The 23,945-nt window shown below is 41.0% G+C and overlaps 1 protein-coding gene and 1 long non-coding RNA gene across 42 annotated transcripts in view; one reads left to right on the forward strand and one right to left on the reverse strand.

The window, feature by feature from the left end:
• Positions 1 to 23,945, reverse strand: part of LUC7L2 (LUC7 like 2, pre-mRNA splicing factor) — a 62,082-nt gene that overhangs the window by 20,058 nt on the left and 18,079 nt on the right. For 39 of the 41 annotated variants that reach the window (XR_014833668.1, XR_014833667.1, XR_014833666.1 and 36 more), the window contains 3 exons: positions 9,600 to 9,698; positions 6,538 to 6,648; positions 1,530 to 1,673 (listed from right to left, as the gene is read on the reverse strand). Coding sequence is in view for 33 of the 41 variants with exons in the window: in XM_005657738.4 (XP_005657795.1) it covers positions 1,530 to 1,673; positions 6,538 to 6,648; positions 9,600 to 9,698 (354 nt within the window). In the remaining 8 variants the exon portion in view is untranslated. Of the gene's footprint in view, positions 1 to 1,529; positions 1,674 to 6,537; positions 6,649 to 9,599; positions 9,882 to 10,640; positions 12,939 to 23,945 lie in introns of those variants that run through there. The other 2 variants (XM_085005350.1, XM_085005351.1) reach the window with 2 other exon arrangements.
• LOC146394911 (uncharacterized) lies at positions 14,485 to 18,244 on the forward strand. Its single transcript, XR_014833696.1, has 2 exons — positions 14,485 to 17,441; positions 18,209 to 18,244. It is a non-coding gene; the product is annotated as an uncharacterized LOC146394911 (long non-coding RNA).

Genomic DNA, 23,945 nt, shown 5'->3' on the forward strand with positions numbered 1-23,945 from the left:
TGGCCACCTTGCAGCACATGGAATTCCCAGGCCAAGGATCAGATCCGAACCACACTGTGACCTAGGCTGCAGCTGCAGCAACACCAGATCCTTAAACCACTGTGCTGGGCCAGGGATCGAACCTGCGTCTCAGTGCTCCAGAGATGTGCCACAGAGGGAACTCTAGAACATCATTCTTTTCAAATGCAGATCGAACATTCACCAAGATAGAACATATGCAGGGCCACAAAACAACTTCTGACATATTTAGGAGAACTGAAATCACACACATGTTCTCTGATCACAAAAGAAACTGAAATCAATAAAAAAATCTGAAAAAAACCAAATATATTAAAAACTATACACACGCCTAAGTAACTCACAGGTCAACAATGGAAATCACAAGCAATGCTAGCAAATATTTAGAAACGAAAGCAAAACTATAACATGACAATCTGTAAGATGCACCTACAGTCATGCTTAGAAGAAAACTTACGGCATTAAATGGTTTAAAATCAACCTAGGAGTTCCCACCATGGCTCAGTGGTAATGAACCCAACTAGTGTCCATGAGGACATGGGCCCTGCTCAATGGGTTAAGGATCCAGTGTTGACACGAGCTGTGGTGTAGACTCAGACGTGACTCAGATCTGGCATTGTGGTGGCTTTGGCATAGTCCAGCAGCTGCAGCTCTGATTCCGCCTCTAGCCTGGGAACTTCCAAGTGCTGCAGGTGGGCCTTAAAAAGACAAAAATAAATAAATAAACAAACAAATATCAACCTAAACTTCCACCTAACAGGCTAAAGAATAAGAACAAATTAAACCCAGATGTGATACAATTAGGTACAACGGAGACTATGGGAAAAGAGCGAGAGCACAATCTCATCCAAAGGTATTTGATGAGCATCAGGGAGGCCAAACAAAATAAAACTTTGTGTGCAGGATGTCAGATTTTGACCTGTGCTGTAAAACAATGAGAGGGGACTCTCAAGGTGCTAGTAGACTACCACAGCTGGAAGAAGGGGGAGGAATATTGCAGTTGCACGGGGATGGAGAAGGAGGTAGTGACCATGTATATTAAGACTGTATGTGTGTGTCTATTACGTGTGTGTGACTAGTTAATTTCGCTTACCTGCTGAAAATTTAACGACCCCTTAAAACGCCCCCACTAATTTTGATATACAACCCCTTAATATGACACAAACTAGTTAAATATCTTTAAATTGGTTTAAATTTTCTTTGATAGTAATAACTTTTCAATGATTTCCAAATATATGTCTTTAGCAAGTAGAGATACTAAGGCTCTATAAACTACAATAAAGAATTTATGGAGCTTTTGCTGTGGCAAATTGGGATCTGAGGAATTTCTCCAGCACTAGGATTCAGGTGCGATTCCAGGCCCAGCTCAGTGGGTTAATAAGGAACTGGCATGACTGCAGCTGGAGCATCAGTCACAACTGCAGCTCAGACCTGATCCCTGGCCCAGGAACTCCATATGCTTGGGGGGGTGGGGGGGTGGGGGGGGAGAAACAACGGAAGAATTTAGTTACCTCTGCTTCTCTTTTCTTTGCCCGGGCTTTCTCTACTTCATCCATTACTTTCTGGGATTCCTCCACGTTCCCTTCAGCTCCTAGTTGTTCCACCTTAGCCAACAATTTACCAATTTCTTCATTTAACTCATGAACACGTTCTGCCTAAAAAGAAACAAAATTATGAATAAAAAGATGTACCAAAATTCAAAATATTTCATAACTGCTCAAAAAGACTAAGTTATCCAAAGCAATGTAAGTATAAATAGTTTCTGAGCATACCACAGACAAACTGGTAGGACATTAAGATGTTTGATCCTGCCTGCCTTTATTTCAATGAGGTCAGGAATACAAACTGATCTCAATGTAACTTATTTTCCAACCTCTGCTTTGGCAACATATTGCAAGTATAAAATATATTTTCTTACCCGCTGGACAGCACAGATAACTCTATCGAGTAGTCTGCAATAATCTATGTGTGAAAAGATGCTGAGAGAGAATGGACATGTGTGTATGTATGACTAGGTCATTTGATGTACAGCAGAAATTATCACAACCTTGTCAATTAACTACACTTCAATTAAACTTAAAAATATTTTTTTTTCCCACAATCTGCACCCTGAAGCTTTCCATCTCTTCTTCTTTTCTGACTTCACAACAAATCACAAAAATATGGTCTCCCACACTTAGCCTGCTGTTTTCTTCCACTGTGATTTGGGATATACTGCTCTCTTCCTAGCATGTGGTCCATTAACCTTCCTTCTCTGCCTAGAGTCTATCTATCCGATGGCTAAGAGACAACGCACGAGTCTTTTTTGTGAAGCATTCTTGAACAATCATCCTGACTTAAGACACTGAAGCAGAGAGCACCATGCTCTGCACCACCTTTCTATCTTCTGTGGCAACTGCTTTAATATCTACCACACCGTTTTAAAGGTGTATATATCCCATTTTTCTATTTCCAATGTTCAAGAAATAGTGTATGCTCAAATATGAGTAAAAGGAATGAATCAGTGGATACCTTCTAAAAGAAAAATACGTCTTTTAAGTCCCAGATATCAGGCTGACTGCCAAACCAATTACGAGCTGTACAATTCTGTCCATACGACATAACTTCAATCTACTTCCTCACCTGAGAAGTAGGGATAACACCTAGCTCACAAAGTTATGAGGCATGAGAAAATGTGTCTTGTACACGGACTGCACAGCACGTTACTGACTGTCACTACACCTGCATGGCACCCCTACTCCCTGAGTCCATGCCTTCCCACAGGGATTAATTCTTGCCTTGGGATTTGCTACACCGCCTCCTCCTTATGACCATCATCCAGGGAATCTAGTTAATTCCTATTGTTTTATTTTTTAATATAATTTTTTTGGGGGGGGTCTTTTTGCCTTTTCTAGGGCTGCTCCTGTGGCATATGGAGGTTCCCAGGCTAGGAGTCTAATCGGAGATGTAGCCACTGGTCTACGCCACAGCAACGCCAGACCCAACCCAAGCCGCATCTGCAACCTACACTACAGGTCATGGCAATGCTGGATCCTTAACCCACTGAGCAAGGCCAGGGATCATACCCACAACCTCATAGTTCCTAGTCGGATTCGTTAACCACTGAGCCACGACGGAACTCCTAATTCCTATTGTTTTAATGACACATAGTAAGTATTCAGTCTGTGTGGTCTATTAGCAAAGAAAATTTTAATTTGATATGGACATCCAGTCCCAATGAAGTAGTGTACCAATAATCATTATTTGTTAAATTTCCCTCGATCCAAGATATATTTGTCTCTCAAACAAATTCTCCCTCCTCTTCAACAGAATGGTATTTTCTTTAAATATGTGCCAGAGAATGACTGCATTAATGCTCAAAACTCTTCACCCTTCCTACATCCATACCCTTTGCTATATATAACTGAGTACCATCATATGCTAACTCTGAGCTTGGCCATGTAACTGGTTTTTGGTTAAGAGGACAGTAGAAAATATGATATGAGAGAAGGCATGACAAGTGTGTATATGACTGAGTTTGATACTTCTGCACCTCTGCTACCACTATGAGAACATGGCCAGGGTAGCTTGTGGCACAGTTAGTACCCTCCAGCTGACTGAAAGACATGTGAGTGAGTGTAGCTGAGACAGGAAAGCTGCCCGGTCAAGCTGAACCTATATTACTGACTGCAGACGCTTGGGCTAAATAATGTTTTACGTTTTGAGGTGGTCTGTTAAAAAGCACATTTGTAGCGATGGTAACTAATCAATGATGCATAAACCAGTATAGCTGGAGTCAAGCCAACACCTGTAGATCTCATTCAACCATCAGATATGAGATCCCTTGTACTTTAGGATGCCCATCTTTATAGCCCCCATCTTCAGAGAACTTTCCAGAAGAAACTGGTTAAAAGTAACCTACCCCTCAAACAAGGGAATCAATTTCCCTTTCTACACGCATACTTGAAGCACTATACTTAATGCTGTCACCTAAATTCTACTGGGTCACTCTTTGTCTCTGTTCTTCATTTCCATAAAATGTGCCAGAATATACGGAATGGTACCAAATACTATACAGTTGTCAGTCATCAAATCAACAAAAGTCAATATAGGGACTTTGGAATTCTGATTAGAACAAACCAATTCTACACAAGAAAAATGAATATATTCTGGGTATTAGATAGTATTAAAAACCATTATTAGCTTTATGGATGTAATTATGTAGTTATGTTTTAAAGGTGCTAGGACACCTAAAATTTCCTTTTAAAATAATGAAATATCAGAAAACTGATGGCTTTTGGGAGTTCCTGTCATGGCTCAGTGGTTAACGAACCTGACTAGGAACCATGACGTTGCGGGTTCAATCCGGCGTTGCCGTGAGCTGTGGTGTAGGTCGCAGACATGGCTCGGATCCCACACTGCTATGGCTGCGGCGTAGGCTGGCAGCTGTAGTTCCAATTAGACCCCTAGCCTGGGAACCTCCATATGCCGCAGATGCAGCCCTAAAGAGACAAAAGACAAAACAACAATAAAAAAAAAAAAAAAAACAACAAAAAAAGAAAACTGATGGCTTAGAATCCACTGGGGTTTACTGTACTTTTCTCTCTACATTTTTTTTTTTTTTTTTTTTTTTTTGGTCTTTTTGCTATTTCTTGGGCCGCTCCCGCGGCATATGGAGGTTCCCAGGCTAGGGGTCGAATCGGAGCTGTAGCCACTAGCCTACGCCAGAGCCACAGCAACGCGGGATCCGAGCCGCGTCTGCAACCTACACCGCAGCTCACGGCACGGCAACGCCGGATCCTTAACCCACTGAGCAAGGGCAGGGACTGAACCCGCAACCTCATGGTTCCTAGTCGGATTCGTTAACCACTGCGCCACGACGGGAACTCCCTCTACTTTTTAGATATAAGTTCACAATGAAGAAGTTTTAAAAGGTAGTGACTAAAGTAGAAGATGCCTGGTCTGGGAACTTCCATATGCCACAGGTACAGCCAAAAAAAACCCCACACATTTAAAAAAGGACCAATCCAGAGTTTTCCTGTGGTACAATAGGTAAAAGGATCTGACACTGCTACTGCAGTGGCTTGGGTCCCTGCTATGGTACAAATTTGATTCCTGGCCCCAAAACTTTCCTATGCCGTAGGTACAGCCAAAAACAACAACAAAAAAAAAATGAATAAAATTAAAAAAAAACAAGTAATCCATTTGGAAAACAGCCATAAGACATACACAAATATTTCACTGAAGAGGTTAAACAGATGGTAAACACATGAAAAAATGTTCAGCATCATTAGTCAGTGGGGAAATGTAAACTGAAACTCCCATGATTTATCACCATGCATCTTTCTGAATGATTAAAAAGAAACACAGTGACAGCATCAAACACTGGCACCATCAACGTGGAGAAACAGATCACTACCTCATTGCTAGTAAGAATGTAAAATGGTATGGCCACTCTAGAAAAAAGTTTGGCACCTGCCTTCCAAACCAAAAATATCCTTAATAAATGACCCAATAACTACATTTTTGGGCATTTATCCTAGAGCAGAGAAATCAAATTTTATGTCCACACAAAAATCTGTCATAAATGGTTACTGCATTTACTGGTATTAGCTTTATTGGTGTTGGCCGATGACTGAAATGTCCTTCCCAAATTCCTTCAATATGGGAATGATTAAACTGTGGTATACCCATACCATGGTATATTTAGAAGTAAAAAGGAATGAACTGCTGATACACACAACTTGACTGCATCTGAAGGAAGTTGTGCTGAGTGAAAAAAGCCAATCTCAAAAGGCTCTGCACAGCATGATTCCATTGATGTAATACTGAAATAACATAATCATTCCCTAAAGAAAGGGAGAAATTATATATGGCGATAAAGAGATAACATGAGGGAGTATTGTGATGCTACACAGTTAAAATTACTAATTATGGCAGCAGTTATTCAGGTTACACATGTGATAAAACTGCACAGAGCCATGGGAGTTCTCTTGTGGCTCAGTAGGTTAAGGATCTGGCATTGTCACTACAGTGGGTCTGGTCACTGCTGTGGTGTGGATTTGAGCCCTGACCTGGAAACTTCCACATGCTGTGGGAGCAGCTAAAAAAAAAAAAAAAAAAAAAAAAAAATTGTGTAGAGTTACACAAATGCGTAACTGCTGAAATCTATATAAAAATGGAAGAACTGGCCCAATGTTAATATTCTGGCTTCAGGGGGTGGGGGGCTGCATCCCAGGCATATGGAAGTAACCTGGCCAGGAAGAGAATTTGTGCCAGAGCAGCAATCCAAGCCACTGCAGTGATGATGCCAGATCCCTAGCCAATGCACAACGTAACTCCTCAATTTCGGGGCTTTGACATTGTACCATACATAGTTGTGTAAGATGTTAACACGGCAGAGGCTAGAAGAATACATAAAATTCACTATGTATGTTTTTGAAATCTCCTATGAATATAATTCTTTCAAAATGAAAAGTTAAGACAGTATGGGATAAAACTATACTTTGTACAAATGAAATGACTGAAAGAAAATCTTACCTTTGCTGCAACTTCAGCACTAATCTCTTCTTGAGTTTCTGCTAATCTTTTCTTAGCCACTTCTGTTCTTCGATCACAGTCTGCAATGAATGACTGCAGATGATCCATAGCCTACAAATTATAAAGACAATTATAGCAAGAAAAATCAGTTTTAGTCAGAAATATATTTATTCAAAAAGACATTTTTTAAATGCTACAAATGCTACCAAAAAAAACGACAAAAGCAGGTTCAATTACATTTTTAAAATACTAATAACCTCTATCAAAATAACAAAGAATAAACATAAATAATTCCCAGGAAAGTGAGAGTTATAAGGAAACTGCCACGCTCATTCTCTCAAGCAAGCGCAAACCAGAGTAACCTTAATAATAAAAAGGGGAGTTTCCATCATGGCACAGTGGAAGCGAATCTGACTGGGAAGCATGTGATTGAGGGTGTAATCCCTGGCCTCGCTCAGTGAGTTGAGGATTTGGTGTTGCCGTGAGCTGTGGTGTACGCTGCAGACGTGGCTCGGATCCCACGTTGCTGTTGCTGTGGCTGTGGGGTAGGCCGGCAGCTGTAGCTCTGACTAGACCCCTAGCCTGGGAACCTCCATATGCCTCGGGTGCGACCCTAAAAGGACAAAAACAAAAAAAAAAAACTGTGTTGGGTCAGCTAAGTAGCTATCTGGAAAAAGAAAGTGATATCTGTACCTCACTTCAACAGACCAGAATCAATTTAAATTGGATCACAGACTTAAATGTATAAAATGGAGCTATAAAAATACCAGAAGGAACCATGAGACCCTGATTTTATCAGAATAGGAAAGGCTTTTCTAATTAATCCAATAGATTTTTAAGAGATTAATGAATTAGACAACTATACAAATATTTTGCAAGACGAACAACTACTAAAAGAGAAATGGGGGGAAATGCAACGTATTACCTATGAAAGGGGCCTACTTTGATTTTATTTTGCTTTTTAGGGCCATACTCGAGGCATATGGAGGCCCCCAAGGTAGGGGCTGAATCAGAGCTACAGCTGCCGGCCTACACCACAGCCACAGCCACAGCCATGTCAGATCTGAGCCAAGTCTGCAACCTACACCACAGCTCATGGCAACGCCAGATCCTTAACCCACTGAGCAAGGCCAGGGATCAAACCCACAACTTCATGGTTCCTAGTTGGAATTATGTTTCCACCGCACCATGACAAGAACTCCGGGGACTATTTTTAATAACACATAGTACAAATGAATAAGGAAAATACCAAACATCCGAGATTATCAAATAGCAACCCCCCCCAAATGTACAGTAAGTACACTGATTGTTCAGAGAAGGAAATACAAGCAGATTTTAAGTATATGAAATTTGTTCAAACTCTTACAAGAAAAATAGAAATTTTAAATTACAATTATATTCCACATTTCATCTATCAAAGCTGCGAAGAAATCTTGGCAGCATGCAATGTGGCTTATGGTATAATTTTATACATACTGGTGGGAATATAAACTGAATTCTCATGGAGTACGACCCAGCAAATCTGCCTTTTGACTCAGTTACACTATTTCTAGAAATTTATTACATAGGTACTCAATATGTAAAACAATGTATTATCACACAATAGAAAAAGACTAAACACCGTACCTCTACCTCTAGATGGTGGTCCATTTCTGCCATATTTTATACTTATGATACATAAAAATCATTACCCAATCACAACCCAACTGCTCCAGTCCCATACTAAATTATGTTTATACAAATGACTTCATTTCCATCAGCAGGAATTCTTGGAAATTCAGAGAAGTTGATAGCAGGGACTATTTACTATTTTACTAAACACCTATTACTTTCCTGAAAAAAACATGATTATTTACGTGCATCAGTAGGTTATATGTAATGCTGATTGGTATATCTTTCACACCTAAGTGTCTGTATCTTTATACCAGCAATTCTCATGTTTCTATTAAATTAAAAAAACAAAAAACAAAAAACACAAGACTTTGAACCCCTTAGACATCTAAATGGCATGTACTCTATTTCCTCTAATTTTTTTATTAGTTTCACATAAAACAACATTGTCCTAGTATCCTTCCTCTCTCTATATATATATGTATTTACAGATACAAAAATATAAACACAAAAACTAAGATTATCAGGAGTTCCCTTGGTGGCGCAGCGGTTAACGAATCCGACTAGAAACGATGAGGTTGCGGGTTCGATCCCTGGCCTTGCTCAGTGGGTTAAGGATCCGGCGTTGCCGTGAGCTGTGGTCTAGTTCATTGACGCAGCTTGGATCCCGTGTTGCTGTGGCTCTGGCATAGGCTGGTGGCTACAGCTCCGATTCAACCCCTAGCCTGAGAACCTCCCTATGCTGCAGGAGTGGCCTAGAAATGGCAAAAAGACCAAAAATAAAACCAAAAAAACCTCATATTATTAAAAGGTTCTCTATATACACTAGAAATTAGTTGTTTACATTAAGTTGGAATTTTCTTAATTGTTACTACTTTATTCATAAGGATATGTTTAATTTTCAAAAGAACATATGAACTGCAAGACTTTTGCATTTTCTTAAAATACCTCGTTTCACTAAGTATTTTTCAAAAATACTTTTAGTCAAGGAATCTCCTATTGTGGCTCAGCGGTAACGAGCCTGACTAATATCCATGAGGGTGAGGGTTCAATTTCTGGCCTCACTCAGTGGGTTAAGGATCCGGTGTCACTGGGAGCTATGGTGTAGTTCACAGACATGGATTGGATTCTGTGTTTCTGTGGCTGTGGCACAGGCAGCTATAACTCCAATTCAGTCTCTACCCTAGGAACTTTCATACACTGCAGGTGTAGCCTTAAAAAAAAAAAGAAAAATGAAAAAAAAAAGACGAGCTGCAGGAATTAGGAAATAAATAAGCAAAATACATATAGAGAGAGTCAAAGTACATAATCTTACTTCATTTAATACTAACCCTTCATATAATCACAAAAAAGATAATTTGCTAAAAGCTTTTCCCTTAAGACGTATGAACTCATATTCAGAATGTTATACTTCAAAAGGCAATGTAACTTATTAAAGCAAAATCACATACATCAAGTTCAAAGAAAAAATCTTGTTCTTTTGATGCAATTTCATAATCTGCTCGTAAAGCCAGGTCATGGACTTTCAGACATTCGCCAAGATCCATTCTCTAGGGGGGGAGAAAAAAACATGTTATTAAAATAAAACACATTTTTCAAAAATTCATTAACAACCACAATTCTGGGAGTTCCCGTCGTGGCGCAGTGGTTAACGAATCCGACTAGGAACCATGAGGTTGCGGGTTCGGTCCCTGCCCTTGCTCAGTGGGTTAACGATCCGGTGTTGCCGTGAGCTGTGGTGTAGGTTGCAGATGCGGCTCGGATCCTGCGTTGCTGTGGTTCTGGCGTAGGCCGGTGGCTACAGCTCCGATTCGACCCCTAGCCTGGGAATCTCCATATGCCGCGGGAGTGGCCCAAGAAATAGCAACAACAACAACAACAAAAGACAAAAAGACAAAAGACAAAAAAAAAAAAAAAAAAAAAAACAACCACAATTCTCATCAGAACAAATAAAACGTCATAAAGATAATGATTCTTTATACATGGACTTCCAAATTACAAAATTTCACAGACAAGTATAAAACTTGGTGCCAAAAAAAACCACATGAATTCTGTCTACCAAGAGATGGGAACCGTGATCACTTTTATACTTAAGAACAAATGGACAATGGAGTTCCCGTCGTGGCACAGTGGTTAACAAATCCGACTAGGAACCATGAGGTTTCGGGCTCGGTCCCTGGCCTTGGTCAGTGGCTTAAGGATCCGGCGTTGCCGTGAGCTGGGGTGTAGGTTGCAGACGCGGCTCAGATCCCAAGTTGCTGTGGCTCTGGCATAGGTGGGTGGCTATAGCTCTGATGGGACCCCTAGCCTGGGAACCTCCATATGCCATGGGAGCGGCCCTAGAAAAGGCAAAAAGACAAAAAAAAGAAAAAAAAAAAAAAAAAAAGAACAAATGGACAAGGAAAAGCCTGTCGGAATCTGAAAAAAATCTAGCTACTATCTCAAAACATATTCGACTTGGCCGTTTAACACAGAAAAGATAAAAATTCAACATCAGGGAGTTCCCGTCGTGGCGCAGTGGTTAACGAATCTGACTAGGAACCATGAGGTTGCGGGTTCGGTCCCTGCCCTTGCTCAGTGGGTTAACGATCCGGCGATGCCGTGAGCTGTGGTATAGGTTGCAGACGCGGCTCGGATCTCGCGTTGCTGTGGCTCTGGCGTAGGCCGGAGACTACAGCTCCGATTGGACCCCTAGCCTGGGAACCTCCATATGCCGCGGGAGCGGCCCAAGAAATAGCAAAAAAAAAAAAAAAAAAAAAAATTAACATCAAACTAGAGGAGTTCCCTGGTGGCACAGTGGGTTAAGGATCCAATGTTGTCTCTGTTGTGGCTACAGTAACTGCTGTGGTATGGGTTCAAACCCTGGCCCAGGAACTTCCATGTGCTGCAGGCACAGCCAGCAAATAAGTAAAAACAAACTGCTTAATTATAATCCATGTTCTTTGAAGAACATTCTAATTTTTCCAATAAAGACGGAGTGCTCAAACAATAGACTGGTAACTTTGATATGGACTCCAGACAAGACCCCAGGTGAACTAGTAAAGAAGTACTTTATTAAAATTCAATATAACTTCACAAAGAATAAGTATCTAACTAACCCCACTATGAAAAGCATATGCCAAAGAAATAAAATATATACCTAGTATCAATCTAGTAGGATCCTTTTACTTGGATCAAAACAGTATGTTACTGGCACAAAATCAGAAATACAGATCAGTGAAACAGAATAGAAAGCCCAGAATTAAACACACGGTCAACTAATCTATGACAAAGGAGGCAATAATATACAAGCCAGAAAAGACAATCCCTTCAATAAGTGGTAGCCAGAAAACTATACAGCTACGTGTAAAAGAAATCAGAATACTCCCTAATACCACACACAAAAATAAACTCAAAATGGATTAAAGACCTAAATACAAGACTGGATACTATAAATGTCTTAGATGAAAACATAGACCGAACACTCTCAGACATAAACCACAGCAGTATCTTCTCAGGTCCACCTCACAGAGTAATGAGAATAAAAACAAAAAATAAACAAACGGGACCTAATTAAACTTAAAAGTTTTTGCACAGCTAAGGAAACCCTAAACAAAACGAAAACACAACCCACAGAATGGGAGAAAATAGTTGTAAATGAGGCAACTGACAAAGAATTAATCTCTAAAATATATAAATATCTCCTGCAGGTCAATACAAAAAAAAAAATCTCAACAAAAAAATGGGCAGAAGATCTAAACAAACAATTCTCCAAAAGACATACAGATGGCCAAAAAACACATGAAATGATGTTCAACATCACTAATTGTAACAGAACTGCAAATCAAAACTACTATGAGGTATCACCTTATACCAGCCAGAATAGCCATCATCAAAAAGTCTACAAACAATAAATACTGGAGAGGTTATGGAGAAAAGGGAACCCTCTTACGCAGTTGGTAGGAATGTAAATCAGTGAAACCACTATGGAGAACATTACGGAGGTCCCTCCCCCCCAAAACTAAACATAGAGCTACCACATGATCCAGCAATTCCACTCCTAGGCATCTATCCAGAGAAAACCATGACTCTAAGACACATGTAAACCCAGCGTTCACTGCAGTTCTATATACAGGAGTCAAGACATGGAAGTAACCTAAATGTCCACTGACAGAGGGATGGATAAAGAAGATGTGGTAGATGTACACAATGGAATATTACGCAGCCATAAAAAGGAATGAAATAATGGCATTTGCAGCAACATGGATGGAGCTAGAAATTATCGTTCTAAGTTGTTAGTCAGAGAGTGAGACACAAACATCATTCACTAACACTTATATGTGGAATTTTTTAAAAGGATACAAGAAACTTACTTGCAAAACAAAAACAGACTCATAGATGTTGAAAACCTTGTGATTACCAAAGGAGACAGGTGTGTGTGGTGGGATGGACTGGGGGTTTGGGATGGAAATATTCTAAAATTAGGTTGTGATGATAGCTGTATAAATATAGTTCACTGAATTAAAAAATAGACTAGGAGTTCCCGTCGTGGCGCAGTGGTTAACGAATCCGACTAGGAACCATGAGGTTGAGGGTTCGGTCCCTGCCCTTGCTCAGTGGGTTAACGATCCGGCGTTGCCATGAGCTGTGGTGTAGGCTGCAGATGCGGCTCGGATCCCACGTTGCTGTGGCTCTGGTGTAGGCCAGTGGCTACAGCTCCGATTCAACCCCTAGCCTGGGAACCTCCATATGCCGCGGGAGCAGCCCAAGAAATAGCAAAAAAAAAAAAAAAAAAAAAAAAAAAAAAAGTAAAGCAAAGATTTTCCATTTGGAGCTATGCTACCCCATCACTGGAATGTCCTAGAACCTCTGGAACCTTGGTGAAAGGGAATATAATAATCCAAAAAGGTATAGTAAATATTCCTTTTGTTTTGCTACATAAACTATATATAAAATAAAACAACATAACATTGCAGCAGTAAAGTCATTCCTTTAACTGATAACTGAGTATCCAACTTGTGCCAAGCACTATGCTAGATGCTAGGGACATAGCACTAAGTGACAAAGATGCAGTATCTGGAAGTCCCTTGTGGTGCAGAGGGTTAAGGACCTGGTGTTGTCACTGTAGCAGCTTGGGATGCTGCTGTGGGGTGTTTGATCCCTAGCTTGGGAACTTCCACATACCCTGGGCCTGGCCAAAAAAAAAAGTCTCTGACCTTATGGAGCCGACATTCGGTAACAGGGGAAACAAATAATAAACTGTAACTGGGTCTCTGAATAAAGATAAGTAACATAATAAAATAGTGATGCTCCCATTACTATGGGAGGTTACCTGGGGTGAGACAGTGAGAAAAGCCCTTTCTGACAAGGAGAAATTTTTTTTTTTTTTAATCTTTTCATGGTGTCGCCTGTGGCATACGGAAGTTCCTGGGCAAGGGGTCAAACTGGACTTCAGCTGTGACCTATGCCACAGCCACCACAACTCTGGCTCTAAGCCACATCTAGGACTTATGCTGCAGCTTAACAGCAATGCTGGATACTTAACCCACATCCTCACAGAGACAATGTCGGGTCTTATCCCACAAACAGAACTACTCTGAAGAGGATACATTTAAACTGCATTTTAAAAGTGAGAGGAAGGAGTTCCCATTGTGGCTCAGTGGTTAACGAATCCAACTTAGTAACCATGAGGTTGCGGGTTTGATCCCTGGCCTTGCTCAGTGGGTTAAGGATCCGTGTTGCCCTGAGCTGTGGTGTAGGTCACAGACTCGGAGCAGATTTGACATTGCTCTGGCTCTGGGCGGCGGCTACATCTCCGATTAGACCCCTAGCCTAGGAACCTCCATATGCCGCAGGAGTGGCCCTAGAAAAAGCCAAAAAAAAAAAAAAAAAAAAAATAGAGAGAGAAAGCACACTAACCTTAGGCAAGGCCAAGAAAAGAGTGTTCCAGTTTTACAGAACATTTATAAAATAGATCTTTAAAAACACACACATGCCAGCATTACTCAATCAGAGGGAAGCTATTAGTACAGGAAGAGGACTACAGTAGCTACAGCACATAGGTCTGGGCCTTAGTTTCGTATATACTATCTCAAAATGACTTTGCCTATTTATCTTTTTGCCAACCACCTGGATATGTGTGTAACAAAGAATATACTTATCAATCCTAAAGAATTTTAGGTCTAAGAATTTGAGGAAACAAGTATACAAGGATAAATCAACAATAAAGTTGAACAAATGATGTTTTCTTATTTTTAAGATTAGAAACATTTTAAGAGCCTAGCAAAAGGGGGTTTGAGTAAATGTATTATGGAATAGTCATATAACACATATAGCCAGCCATTAGAAACAGTGTTGTTTTTGGTTTTTTTTTGCTTTTTGGGGACTGCACCTGTGGAATATGGACGTTCCCAGGCTAGGGGTTGAATCAGAGCTGCAGCTGATGGTCAGCGCCACAGCAACATGGGATCCGAGCTACATCTGTGACCTATACCACAGCTTGTGGCAAGGCTGGATCCTCGACCCACTGTGCGAAACCAGGGATGGAACGTGCAGCCTCATGGATACTAGTCGGGTTCATAACCTGCTGAGCCACAACAGGAACTCCCTAGAAACAATGTTCTTGATACTAAGTGGAGAAAAGATGGCAAAGAAGAGAATAAAATGCCATTTTTGTAAATTCAAACACAGGCATTGCTGTGAGGTTGACTACTTTGACCTTTTTGATAGTGACTGAATTAGTGGTTGAACAACGCAATGAGTATGTTACTCTCAAAAGCCAAAAAAAAAAAAAAAAAAAAAAAATCCATGAAGCCACTTTCATTTTGGAGAAAAAAATTTAAGGAACCAAACCATGTGAAAATTATAGGTCAAAATCAACAAATAAAAAGATTACAGGAGTTCACGTTGTGGCGCAGCAGAAATGAATCTGACTAGGAACCGTGAGGTTGTGGGTTCGATCCCTGGCTTTCATCAGTGGGTTAAGGATCTGGCGTTGCTGTGAGCTGTGGTTGTAGGCCAGAAGCTACAACTCTGATTCGACTCCTAGCCTGGCAACCTCCATGTGCCACAGGTGCAGCCCTAAAAAAGCAAAAAAAAAAAAAAGATTATAATGGTGCCAAAGAGTTAACATACAGATGAGTGAACCACCAGCATAAACTAATGGCAGTATATGTTCACAAATACATCAGAGATAGAAACTTTGTATAGTAACAGCTCCAAGCATCTAATAGTATTTATTTACTTTTTGCCACTCTTGTGCCATGTAGAAGTTTCTGTGCCAGTGAACTGAACCCATGACACAGCAGCAACCCAAACCACTGCAGTGACAATGCCAGTCCTTAACCTGCTGCACCACAAGAGAACTCCCTCTGCAAATACTCTTGCTCTGAAATATGTTAGTACATTTGCTAAGTTCTATGAGCTAGATCCTAAAGGGAAACAGAACAGTAGGAGAATGTATTCCTGCTATTAAGGAAATTACATTCTCAATGGAAAAAAAACCAAAACAAGACAGACATGACACCATAAAACTCCTAGAAGAGAGCACAGGCAAAACATTCTCTTATATAAGCCATACAAATGTTTTCTTAGGTCAGTCTTCCAAGGCAATAGAAATAAAAACAAAAACAAACAAACAGAACCTAACCAAACTTACAAGCTTTTGCACAGCAAGAAAACCATTAAAAAAAAAAAAAAAAGACAACCTATAGAATGGGAGCAAACAACTGCAAATGATGCAAACAACTGGCCCTCATCTCCAATATATAAACAACTTTTACAACTCAACAACAACCAAAAAATGGGCAGAATGGAGTTCCCATTGTGGCTCACCCGGTCAAGAACCCAACTAGTATCCATGAGAATGCAGGTTCAATCCCTGGCCTCGCTAATTGGGTTAAAGGATCGGCGTTGCTGTGAGCTGCAGTGTAGGTTGCAGACACAGCTCAGATTTGACATTGCTGTGGCTGTGGTGTAGGCTTGCAGCTGTAGTTTAGATTCTGCATCTAGCCCAGGAACTTCCATATGCCGCAGGCACATGAAAAGATGCTCAACATCACTAATTATCAGAGAAATGCAAATCAAAACTATAGTGAGGTACCACCTCACACTGGTCAGAATGGCCATCATTAATAAGTCTACAAATAACAAACACAGGAGAGGTTGTGAAGAAAAGGAACCCTCCTACACTGCTGATGAAAATGTAAATTGGTACAACCACTAAAAAGAACAAAGACTAAATATGGAACTATAATATGATCCAGCAATCCCACTTCTGGGCATATATCCCAGACAAAAATGTAATTCAAAAAGACACATGCAGCCCTATGTTCACAGCGGCACTATTCACAATAGCCAAGACATGGCAACAACCTATTTACGTTTAAGGTTACTTCAAGACTCAGCTCAAGGATAAGAGAAAGCATAGTATACTATGAAAAACAGCCTTGAAATAACAAAACCTGTTATATGAGTTTCACTTATTCCACTATTGTCATGAATCAGAAAATGGGAATTTTCTTTCCTGGAATTTCCACTGTGGTGCAATGGAAACAAATCTATTATCTGTGAGGGTGTGGGTTTGATCCCTGGCCTCACTCAGTGGGTCAGGGATCCGATGTTGCTGTGAGCTGTGGTCTAGGTGGCAGATGCAGCTCAGATCCTGAGTTGCTGTGGTTGTGGCTTGGGCTGGCAGCTGCAGCTCCAATGTGACCCCTAGCCTGGGAACTTCCTTATGCCACAGGTGCGGCCCCCTAAAAACACAAAAAAAAGGAAGGAAGAATTTTCTTTCCTAATACCAATCTCAGTGCTCAAAACTAACAAGTCAAACATGAGTGGTAAGTGAAGAGGAACGGGGCACGCTGTGCATGCACAAAGCAGTTCTTGCTTTTCTCCCACTTCCCACCTTTTTAACTGCCCATTCTCACCTGAATGTTCCACTTCCACATTCACTTAGAAATATAGCAATAACTTCTTACCCATTTCTAACCCTAGATATACAAAGACAGTCTATATAAAATTAAAACAAATGGCCTTGCTATACTAACTCAAGAGAGAAAAAACATATATAAACAGGATAAAACAAGTGTGTATTTGGTACTATGGAGAGTGGGCACTAACTACACTGGCGTTCAGGGTGACTGTCCAGGCAGAGAAAAGGAGACAGTCTCAAATTAGAAGCATGCTGGGCTAGAAGAGTAGTGAGAACAATTCAAGGGCGAGAGAGACTGGACTAAGAATTTCGGATTTTTTTTTTTGTCTTTTTGACTTTTGTAGGGCTGCTCCCGTGGCATATGGAGGTTGCCAGGCTAGGGGTTGAATCGGAGCTGTAGCCACCGGCCCACGCCAGAGCCACAGCAACGCGAGATCCGAGCCGCGTCTGCAACCTACACCCCAGCTCACGGCAACGCCGGATCGTTAACCCACTGAGCAAGGGCAGGGACCGAACCTGCAACCTCATGGTTCCTAGTCGGATTCATTAACCACTGCACCACAACAGGAACTCTGAATTTCGGATTTTTAACTACACAGAGATAATAAGGAACCACCAAAAGTTTTTGTGTGGAGTCAACATATATAAATTCATCTCCTACTCAGAAATGGCTGACATCTTTTCTTCATATTTACATCTCTTCAAATATCGTTTCATCAAAAAAGCTTCTTCCAATCACTCTATCAGCCTATGGGATAATATATATTCAAGATGTTTTATTCAACATAGATCAGAGTAAACACGAAATGTTTTAAAAAGTGCCCTTAATGAGAAACTATCATCAAATTAGAAGGATTATACTATGTCATTTGGTCTTTCCATCTATACATCAAGGTAGAATGTGTGACTCTAAAAAATATTTCCAGGGAGTTTCCGTCGTGGCGCAGTGGTTAACGAATCCGACTAGGAACCATGAGGTTGCGGGTTCGGTCCCTGCCCTTGCTCAGTGGGTTAACGATCCAGCGATGCCGTGAGCTGTGGTGTAGGCTGCAGACGCGGCTCGGATCCCGCGTTGCTGTGGCTCTGGCATAGGCCGGTGGCTACAGCTCCGATTCAACCCCTAGCCTGGGAACCTCCATATGCTGGGAGCGGCCCAAGAAATAGCAACAACAACAACAACAACAAATATTTCCAGGAGTTCCCACTGCTGCACAACAGGATTGGCAGCATCTCTGGAGTGGTCGGATGGAGATTCAACCCCCAACCCGGCAGAGTGGGTTAAGGATCCAGTGTTGCCACAGCTGTAGCATAGGCTACAGCTGTGGCTCAGATCTGATCCCTGGCCCAGGAACTCCATATGCTGCAGGGTGGTGGCCAGAAAAAAAAAAAATAACATTCCAGCAATAAGAACAATCCATGACTTTGCTTTCTGTTTGTGGATAATCACTTATACAACAAAAATATTTTAAGTTTTCATTTATCACCATGTGTTTGCTCTGTGTTTACTGCCTACGTCTTCCAAATGATGCATTTATAACTCCATGCTCCTTTTCTCAATGAATAGCCTCAGAGAACACATGTGTTTCTTCAGATTTGTTAAAATGCAGTTTATAAAACTGCATACCTCTAAAGAGATCTAGAGTCTGGGGAATGCTAAGCAGGTAATTCTTGGTTCTTAAATAAAAGCATTTACTGAGAATCTGTATAGGAAAACACATGTGACAGTGAAACATGTTGACCAAGTACCAGGCTATGAAAAACATCTGCTTGAATGATGACTTTCAGACCTCAGTCTGCTTTGCTTGGGAATAACTGGTCTTTGTACTTTATTGTTTCAATGATGGGTCCAAGATTTAAGATTTGCTTCAAAAGGATGGAGATTTAGAAAGCAAATAAGGTAGCTATGTGTAAAATACACTTTTTTTTTTTTTTTTGTCTTTTTAGGGCCGCACCGGTGGCATATGGCGGTTCCCAGACTAGGGGTCGAACTGGAGCCATAGCTGCCGGCCCACACCACAGCTACAGCAACGTGAGATCCAAGCTGCATCTGCGACCTACACCACAGCTCACAGCAATGCCAAGGATCGAACCCGGAGTCCTCATGGATGCTAGTCCAGTTTGTTAACCACTGAGCCACAACGGGAACTCCTGCGTGTAAAATATTTATTGAAGCTAGTGTATGGGTACATGAAGTTGGTTACACAATTTGTTTATTTGTAGTTGAAATTTTCTATTCAAGTTAAAAAAGATTCTCTCCTAAAACTGATTCAATATTAAAGAATAAAAACTAAATTTGTATTTGATCTACAAAGACCGAACAACGGTACAACAGTTCTTCACATTTACATGTATGTATATGTGTATGTTAACCATTAAACCAAGTCAACTAGAGACAGACTAAACTAGAACAAGATCCTAGAATACATGGTCTCTGGGTCATTTAAAAAAAAAAAAAAATCACAGAGTTCTCGCTGTGGAAAAGTGGTTTACGAATCTCACTAGCATCCATCAGGACACAGGGTCAATGCCTGGCCTTGCTCAGTGTGCTAAGGATTCAGCATTGCCATGAGCTGTGGTGTAGACTGCAGACGTGGCTTGGATTCTGCATTGCTGTGGCTGTAGTGTAGGCCAGCAGCTACAGCTCTAATTTGAACCCTAGCCTGGGAACCTCCATATGTCGTGGGTGCGGGCCTAAAAAGACAAAAATAAAAATTAAAAAAAAAAAAGATAAAAAAAGAATCTGACTGCAGTGGCTCAGGTTGCTGTGGAGGCTTGCATTCAACCCCTGGCCCAGCACGATGAGTTAAAGGATCCAGCAATACTGCAACTTCAACATAGGTTGCAGCTGTGGCTTGGATTCAATCCCTGGACTGGGAACTTCCACATGCCACAAGTGTGGCCATGGAGGGAAAAATGAAAACAAGAAAAAAATCACTCTCATAAGCCTGAAGTATATTAGGACTATAAAATGAATGACTGCAAGGTTATTCAGAGTAACAGGAAGAAGTTATTTCTTAAGCGCAGACGTACCCTAAGTTGAATAGCTCAAGGTATTCATGTACCAATTTGCCAATGATGCTCCAAATTATATTTAGGAAAGAGTTTTTTTGTTTGTCTTAAGGGCTGTTTTTGGCTGAACTAGCAGCAAGTGGAAGCTCCCAGGGAAGAGATTAAACTCGCACCACAGCACTCACCTGAGCCACTGAAGTGACAATGCTGGATCCTTAACCCACAGCACCACAAGGGAACTCTTCTTTGCTTTTAGGACTGAGTTTTTTAAAGTTTAACAGTAAAGCTCTAATTACTCACTAGGAAGCTGCTAATGTGCCTCTGATTTCTCAGGCATCAAATGTGTTTTTAGTTTAAGGCATTCTCTAGAATTGCTTGTTAAAAGAATGCATATTTTTCTAAGAAACTGAGAATAAAATACACCCAGCAAAACTGACATAAGGACATAATAACTTCAAAAGTGAAATATGATAAAATCTGGGTTATATGGCACCTTGCAAATTGTGAAACATTAACAGGGGAAAAAAAAAAAAAAAAAGCCAGTAATCTGGACTTACGTTAAAAACACTTGTTAAAAAGTGCACATCAGAGTTCCTGCCATGGGTCAGGGGAAATGAATCTGACTAGCATCTATAAGGATGCAGGTTCAATCCCTGGCCTAGCTCAGTGGGTTAAGGATCCAGCGTGGCCATGAGCTGTGGTGTAGGTCGCAGATGTGGCTCGGATCTGGCATTGCTGTGGCTGTGGTGTAGGCCGGTGGCTATAGCTCCAATTCGACCCCTAGAGCCTAGGAACCTCCATATGCTTCGGGCGGGGCCCTAAAAAAAAAAAAAAAAGTGCACATCCCAAAACGAACCCTTTCTGGGAAAGAGATCATGAGTTTAAAGTATCTACAGATTAATTTTTTCACATCTGCATGTGAAACCACTGCTGCCAAGGTTGTTTTTTCTTTCGTCTTTTTAGGGCCACACCCTGAAGGTTCCCAGACTACAGGTCGAATAGGAGCTATAGCCTCCGGCCTACACCACAGCTACAGTGCAGCCATTAAAAAAAAAAGGGGGGGGGGGAATTCTAATGGAAATAACAACAGGCCTGTCCCCATATCCTCAGTGCATGAGATCCCTCTCTCAGGATATTTCAGAAATATCCCAAAGTCACTGTCCAAGGTAATTGTGTTATCTAAAAAACCAACAACATGGAATTCCACAGTGGCTCAGTGGGTTATGGATTTGGTATTGTCACTGCTGTGGCACAGGTTCAATCCCTGACCCAGAACCTCCGCATGCTGTAAGTAGGGCCAAAAACAAACAAAACTTACTCCACGGCCAAAACAAAACAAACCACCACACACACACACAAAAATGTATAAAAAGCATTCAGATTTAAATAACAGTAAAAATAAATAAATAACTCTAAGATCCGTGTGGTATAATTTACTGCCATTCTTTGTGAGACATCTGACAAAAACAATTACTCTGAGCCTTAGTTTTCCCACCAATATAAAATGATGGCCTTACACTAGAAGACATGATGCCCTTCAACATTAAAGTTATACTATGATGAAGGCTACAGTAAAATTAGCAGTGACCATTTCTGAATTTATTAATTTTATTTTTATTTTTCTTGGCCACAACTACAGCACATGAAAGTTCTTGGGCCAGGGATTGAATCTCAGCCGCAGATGTGACCTATGCCACAGTTGTTGCAACACCAGATCCTTTTAACCCACTGCGTCAGTCCACACAACCACAGAGACAATGTTGGATCCTTAACCTGCTGTTCTACAGGGACTCCCATTTCTGAATTTAGGATAGAACATTATAAAACTATAATGAAATGAATTTCCATTTCAGCTGGGGGGGGGGGGATGCATCCACAGCCTGCAGAAGTTCCCAGGCCAGAGATCTAACCAACAGTACAGGAGTGCCAATGTCAGATCCTGAACCCGCAGAGCCACTAGGGAATTCCTCTGTAGATATTAATGCAAGCGTCTGTTACCTTCTGCTTTAGATATAATGTCTTCAGTAAATTATTATTATACATACCTTTTCCCTAGGTCACTGGAAACTAGATTGAAAAATTGATTATCTTAAGCACTTCAATATACTTCTCTTGGGAGTTTCCTTTGTGGCTCAGTGGTTAACAAACCTGACCAGGATCCATGAGGATGTGGGTTCGATCCCTAGCCTTGCTCAGTGGGTTAAGGATCTGGTGTTGCCATGAGCTGTGGTATAGGTCACAGATGTGGCTTGGATCCTGTGTTGCTGTGCCTGTAGCGTTTCGACCCCTAGCGTGGGAACCTCCATATGCCACATGTGTGGCCCTAAAAAGACAAAAGATGTAAGACCAAAAAAAAAAAAAAAAAAAGGATCCGGCAATGCCGGGAGCTGTGGTGTAGGTTGCACACACGGCTGGGATCTGGCATAGGCCAGCGGCCACAGTTCCAATTCAACCCGTACCCTGGGAACCTCCCCATATGCTGTGGGTGCGGCTCTTAAAAGACAAATAGTAGTGATAATAAAAGTAATAAAAACCTAGAAACTACATCCCTGCGTATTCCTCTGCTAAAAGAATACTGATGAATCATACTGTGCTGGAAATGATAGATATGAGGAACAAGGTCTGGAAAACTAAAGGGCAACCTTCATGCAGCAATGAAAAAGCATTATAAAATCAACATTTACAATTTACTTCCTTTCCATCCTCGATCTAATTATAAAACAAAAGAGCACTTTCAACATAAAGCAGTATAAACATTAGATTCCATGCCAGAAAAGCATTTCATCCACAGGTTGGTTGCTAAAGAAGAGTTCTGTAATTACAAACCATTTTTACATAGGATAAACTTTTATAAATAGCCCTTTTTAGTAAAAAGGGTTATAAGAAAGTCACACTATGTATGGTTTCAGGCACTCTATGACAACCCTGGACTCTCACAAAGTCCTATCGGCAGCCCTTAAAATTCTGCTTAAATTCTGACCAAGATTCACAACTACTTAACCCCATCCTTACATACAACAATTTCTTGCCTATTAAGCAGACAAAAAGGAGATGTTTCTCATCCAAGGTTTCCCTGGCAAGTGCCTTTGGAAGAGCTTTATTTTTTCTTTTTCCTGTTTGTCTTCTTAATAAGGCCACACCCACGGCATGTGGAAGTTCCCAGAGTAGAGGATGAATCAGAGCTGCAACTGCCAGCCTACACCACAGCCACAGCAACGCCAGAACTGAGCCGTGTCTGCGACCTACACTACAGCTCACAGCAATGCTGGGTCCTTAACCCACTGAGCAAGGCCAGGGATCAAACCTGAATCACTCATTGATACTAGTCAGGTTCCTGACAGCTGAGCCACAACGGGAACTCCTAGAAGAGCTTTCATTAACTTTCATTAACTGTTTTTCATGTGATCCAAGACATCAATTTTAAGCCTTATCAAATTCTGTACTATATAAGAAAAATTTTACAAATTAAAGCAGTACTTTTTTATCATCACTTTTAAAATGCATATTTTAGAGATATAAAAATTTGAAAATATGTGCTTCTTGTAAATCCACCAAGAATTTTATTCGCTTTTAAGGGCCGCACCTGCAGCACATGGAAGTTCCCAGCCTAGGGGTGGAATCAGAGCTATAGCTGCCAGCCTACACCGCAGTCACAGCAATGCCAGATTCAAGGCCTGTCTGTGACCTATACCACAGCTCATGGCAACACCAGATCCTTAACCCAATGAGTAAGGCCAGGGATTGAACCTGAGTCCTCATGGATACTAGTCGGATTCGTTTCCACTGAGCCACAACGGCAACTCCACCAGCAGCAAGAATTTCACAAGAAGGAAAGTCCATGATCAACCACTCATCTTTTTATTTAACATGATGAAGG

The sequence above is a fragment of the Sus scrofa genome, chromosome 18, assembly GCF_054392235.1.
Source record: "Sus scrofa isolate SSC_HxYL_T2T_F1_AM1 chromosome 18, Sscrofa_HxYL_maternal_Yorkshire_Landrace_v2.0, whole genome shotgun sequence".
Taxonomy (NCBI): Eukaryota; Metazoa; Chordata; class Mammalia; order Artiodactyla; family Suidae; genus Sus; species Sus scrofa.